At 30.8% G+C, this 5976-nt stretch overlaps 1 protein-coding gene across 1 annotated transcript; it reads right to left on the reverse strand.

The window, feature by feature from the left end:
- Positions 1-2627: 2627 nt before the first annotated feature.
- Positions 2628-4495, reverse strand: LOC145115390 (FCS-Like Zinc finger 14-like). Its single transcript, XM_079051679.1, has 2 exons — positions 3677-4495; positions 2628-2929 (listed from the first exon to the last, which is right to left on the reverse strand). The coding sequence occupies exons 1-2, from the start codon at positions 4228-4230 to the stop codon at positions 2770-2772; spliced, it is 714 nt and encodes a 237-aa protein (XP_078907805.1). The 5' UTR covers positions 4231-4495; the 3' UTR covers positions 2628-2769.
- Between the last annotated feature and the right edge of the window lie 1481 nt (positions 4496-5976).

Consider the following 5976-nt stretch of genomic DNA (forward strand, 5'->3'; position numbering starts at 1 on the left):
AAAATGGCTAAAGAATTAAAGGGGTAGAAATTAGTAACTTTTTAGAAAAGGGATCAAAGTTGTCAAACCGTTAAAGTTTTGTGGCCAAACTTTAAATATTAAAAGGTTCCAAAAAAGTATAAAAATATTGATTGCAATGACCAAAAATGTCAAAATGGGTAAAGAATAATGAGCAAAATTGTCAAAAAAACATCCAAATTTAGTATTCCTAACTTCCAATAATAATACAGGGACCAATTCTGCCAAAAAAATGGGAAGTTGAATGGAACACAAACAAAAACAAAAGGACATGAATAAATTAATTAAAGAAATACAGGGACCGGAAATGTAATTCAAAGGACTAAAACTGGACAAAATGTGTCAAGTTAACTATTCATTTTCTCCACAACTTTAATATATATATATATATATATATATATATATATATATATATATATATATATATAATAATAATAATAATAATAATAATAATAAATTAAAGGTATAACATTCATTTCAATTTTGGAAGAGACCAAATTCACAGATAAACCTTTTGAAGATGACGAAATTTTGCAATTTTAAAACAATAGAGACCAAAACCCGAAAAAAAAACCAGTGACCACTTTTACAATTTCGTTTTTTTTTTTAAATAATGGTAATGGAAAATTAAAATTCTAAATTTGAATATTGCCATCTTGAGTTAGAACTATCTGTAAGTGAATTTTTTAGGAATACTCAAACTTAGTTGTATGCCATCAAAGGTGAAATTTTTGGGTCATGGTCAAACTTAAGACTACTCGGACGTTATTGTGCCTAAGAACACGTGATAACATGAACACCGCCCCTTCCTTCCGTTATTGCGTGTTAAAGGCATTCTCGTTGCTTCTTGTTACCAGCATAACATTTGGTAACAGCGTTTTCTTGTTTTTTCTCCTAGTAACGCGTGTGGGCGTTGCCCACACCCACCTCTCTAAGCGAGAAAGCACATGTTCAAATTTATACAATTTTAACCGGGACCGGTTAGACATAAGCATGAGGAAAAGATGAGACGAACATGCAACCAATACTTGTTTTACTATCTTAAGCATGAGGAAAAGATCAGACTAGTCATTGAATCGATGGACGATCGCTAATTTACCTGTTTGATATTTAGCCGGTTGGACCGATTGAAGTTATTACATCATAATTAATTTTAAAATTTCATGTGTTCTTGCGTTCATCATATTACAACATATTCTATTATTACTAGTCTATAGTAATAGACTAATAGTAGATAATAGCCTAAAAGGAACTATATTAGTTGCTGTCATTGTTAATTGTTTGCTTGACAAAGGCACAAAGCTTATTAGTTGCTATCACAATTAATTATTTGCATGACACAACTCGACTACTGCTAGGCTAGCTAAGCATGGGCTTATTCATAGATCTTTTGGCATATAGCTATCATTATTCTCATACATCACGACAAAACATTTTATTTGAGTATTATTAGAAGTATCGATGGAAGGTGCTGAATAATTTCTTTCTTTCTTACTTGTTAAGTTGTTATAATAATATGCGTTTTTTTTAAATGTTCCATTGTTAAAACTTGTGAGATCACTCTATTTTAGAGTGTTTATTTCAAGTGATCGCTACTATGTAATCTTGATGGCGGTTAAGTTATACGATACTTTGTTTAAACATGGATGTCCATGGCCCGAATTTTGTATTTTTCTCAAAAAAAGCAAACTCAAAACAATTAAAATATCTTATATAAATAATTATAAATAAATAATAATATAAAAACTAAGTCTAATAAATCTTTTTTAACACTTAAAAGTTAAAACAACTCTTTTTCACAATTCCTTTTTGAACAAACCCTCATATTCACTGTTTGTTCGAAATTTGCTGTTCTAACTTCTAGTCGTAAATTTGTCCATCCTCCTGTTTATATGATTAGAAACTCTAACCATTTCACCCTCTAAATAACAATTATACTAAAACATGTGAATCACAATTAAGTAAGATACAGAATAACAATTAACAAGTACACAATTATAAACATATAAAAGCAATGAATAGTTAAATAATCACATAAACAATAACGTGTTTCACTAGTCACAAATGAGAAGTAAAATAAATATTAAACATAATCAATATGAATAAGAATAAACAAATAGTAGTATAACCAATCTAAAACAAACAAAACTAGGTTTATGTAACTCTTTTTTTCTTCAGTCGCAACGCAACAGAAGCTGAAAAGCAACAAAAACCGATATCAAAATAATACAAAACAAAAATAAAATCAACATAAAATAAAAGTTATGTATCAACAAATCCCATTCTCACACCACATATTGTCGAATATAACCACAAATGTAAACGAATAGAAACTTCACGTCAGTTAAAAGGTTATAAGCATAATCAACAACATACATCAAGTGACAAAACAAGTTGTTAAACAACTTAGAAGTAGGCAAAAATGCTTTACGCTAACTCATGCATCAACAACTTGTACATTGTGCATGACTAGTTGTATTCGTACATCCAAAATCCCAATCCTTCCATTACAAACTATAACATAATCCCAAACAAAACTTCCAAGTCAAAAAACAAATACTACCCTAAAACCCCTCTTTCACCTTCGATTCCCCGATTCACATTTTATCCTTTTCTTTGCTTCCGAACAAAAGTAACTTATTCGGGTTCGTTTTCGAACCACATTTCATTTTATATTCCATTTTCGTTATTTATATTTATATATTTATATATATTATATATATAATATATGTATATATAATTCGAAAACCTTCATGCTACAATCATCCCAGCAGGAAGCTGCATAGGACTGGAGCATAGAGACTCAGTGTATTCAGGCTGTTTCCTCACACCCGACGCATACTTCTCTTTGTGTTCATCAATGGAGATTTGCTTGTATCGACATTCTTCACTACAAAACGCTTTCTCACCTCTAAAAAGAACAATAAGAATAATTAGTTACAAATGGATACTATAAGTATCTACAACTTTGTTTATTACACATAACAAGAGATAACGTGACATAGCCACATAACAAAATATGTTAGAATGTCTTTCACATGTAATTTACAAAAAAAGTGGGATTGCTCCCTCTCGATCTATCTTATTGTCTATATAAAAGCCATGAATATTTTTTTTATTTTAAAAAATATTCTCTAACAAAGCCTATAGGGAATTAAACTCACAACCTAAAGGATTGTTAAAATATCATTAGGCCAAATGGCACTTGATGTATTATCTATGATTGTTTTTCTTTAAGTTGATACAAAAAGAGCTACTTTCTCTTGGAAATGAGCATTCCAAGTACACCACTAACTTTTTGCAAATCTGACACTCATTCGTTTTTCCGTGTATTTCCCTTTACATTTTCGTAAATACTTTTTGTCTTTTTATATTTTTATTTTTTACCACCATTAATTCTAAACAAACACTTTACATGCAGTGAAAAAAACGTCCCTCACCTCAAGATGGATCTTTAAATCAAGAGCTATTATTTACTTTGAATTTTGAATACCAGTTTGAAATACACTAATAATAAAAAACAATGAACTCCAACAATCATCAACTTTTAGCAAATTAATCATAGAACCCAAAATCTTCAAGAAATGAGTTCTAAACAAGTATCAAATAACTCAAAGTTCACAACTTTATAGAATCACAAATCAGAATAATTCAATACCTGTACATGAAGATATCCAACCCATGAAGCTTCTTCTTACAAAGATGACAAGAACTCAAGAAATCCCCATCCTCAAACACCGTTCCACCACCAATAACCACCGGAGGCGACGGAGAACAAAACACTCCACCACCACCGCCACCACCACCACCGGTGGTGCTGACCCAATAGCTAGTAGTCCGACCGCCATTAACACTTCTTCTCTTAAACCCATCATCAAAATACTCCCTTTTCTTGATCATATTATTCCCCACATGCGATATCACACATGTATACTCCTCCAGTAACTCGATTTCAACATCATCCTTACTGGGTCTCTTGCTAAATATCGGGATCGGGTTGGATCTGGGTGAAACTGAGAAAACCGGGTTCTGGGTATTATGACCCGATGATTCATTGTTTAAAGCGACCACAATTCCCAGCCCAACGACACCGTTTTGTTCTCCAAATCTCTTTACTGACTTGTTTTGATCATTGGATGAAGACAAGAAAAAAGGTAGGGTTTTTAGTGATAATCTTGACTTGTTAGTCTTTTTTCCCTTCAAATCCGCCATTTTTGACAAGATTTTATCAGGGTTCTTTCAAAATTCAATCTTTTCTTTCCTCACTTGCTGAATTTATCAGACAAATCATCAGAAAGAAAAGGGTTTCGGAGGATGCTTAAAGGGAGCTGATAATTGATACTATGAACAGATTTGACAGTATGTATATATACATACATATATACGTATATATATGTGAGCTTCGTGAAAGTGGTTTAGAAGAAGGGGGGAGAGAGAGATGGCTTAAGAGAGAAGGCCACCTGCTCTCTTCCTCTGCTTCTTCATCTGTGAAATAGGCTCAAGTGCTTTAAGAAGAAAGAAAAAGAATAAAGAAGCCGTATTGGCAATATTGTAAATAGTTGATAATTAAGGGGTTAACTCCTCTTTCATCTTTTTTTTCCTTGCAATTTTCACCTTTCTCCCTTTGGGTTTGTGTCTTCATACAAATTACTTCCTTTGAGTTCTTTTTTTATATACTTTCAATAGCATATTCTTAGTAATCCACGAAAAACTTAAATGTCCAAACTTGATAAATAAAAGTTACCCAATGAGAATAATAGCTACTAAGAAAACCCAAAAAGAATCATGTTCACTTTCATTCATTGAAAATTTTAGTTTTCATATGGTTATCAATATCTTGTTTGTTATTATCATTTGAGTTTGAACATGTCTTTTATGTTCATTACTAATAAAACTTACAAAGGTCTTTTGGAAGCATGCTTGTACAATTTACTGAGGTATACATTTACATATGAATATGTATATTTATGGAAGTAGCAGTTCACTAGGATTTCATCATGTGTGTAGCAAGCTTTTTATTTAGTAGTGGCCAACAACCTTTCAAATATTCCTATGCAATTTGGGAAATAGAAATTGTACTTGCCTAAGTTTCTATCATCATAACAAACTCTCATAATGATTGAACTAAATTATTCACTATTTGCCAAACAAACCTAATGCATTGCCGAACAATATCAATGCATAATCCTTTGATCGGTTTTATAGACTATATATCTTTTCTTTTTTCTATAACAAGCTCATGATCATCATAACACATTTTACGGCTACGACTTTCTTATTGTGTATGTGGGGCTTTCACCCTCTGAAATGTTATGAACATGTTGTCTAAGATCTTTATCAAGGAACAATATTGCATTCATATATGATAAGATGATGTTGAATTGTAAATTGAACTTCATGGTTCTATACATCTTTTTTTACTTGCTACACTATGTTATTATAGATAAATTATTTGATATCTAGCTATTTGTAATTTATTAACAACGATGTAACACAACTATTATTAAAATATGGAACTGATAATTTATGATAAGCTATTTTATTAACCTCAACTAAAAATATATTATTACAAAATATACATATTTGGACTTGCATATTATCTAGCATTAGTATTTAAAATAAAAATAATAAGTGAAAATACAACGACGTTTTTTTTATCTATTTTGCCTAGATGGTAGTTAATGGTGAGAAGCGAAGAGTAAATCAAAAAGGTTGATCTATCTGCTAACTTTTAAAGGAGTTGATCTATTAACTTCTAAAGTACAAGGACTCATTTTACACACTGTATTACTACCTTGTTTTCTTCTCCACATTTGTTGATTTTTTTTTGAAATTTTTATTCTATCATTTTCCAGTTTTTTTTCAGAATATAATAATTTCTGGCAATCATGCCTACAAAGATTCTTTTTTCCATTATTATTTAATGCCAAATGGAGACATTATAATTTTAAACAATAT

This window comes from Lactuca virosa, chromosome 5 (assembly GCF_052849685.1).
Source record: "Lactuca virosa cultivar CGN04683 chromosome 5, Lactuca_virosa_CGN04683_v6, whole genome shotgun sequence".
NCBI classification, from domain to species: domain Eukaryota; kingdom Viridiplantae; phylum Streptophyta; class Magnoliopsida; order Asterales; family Asteraceae; genus Lactuca; species Lactuca virosa.

Excerpts from the sequence above, each read along its gene's own strand:
- LOC145115390 (XM_079051679.1), bottom strand. The coding sequence starts at position 4,230 with ATGGCGGATTTGAAGGGAAAAAAGACTAACAAGTCAAGATTATCACTA. Across the intron at positions 2,930-3,676 it reads TTGGATATCTTCATGTACAG|AGGTGAGAAAGCGTTTTGTA; the intron begins GTATTGAATTAT and ends TGTTCTTTTTAG.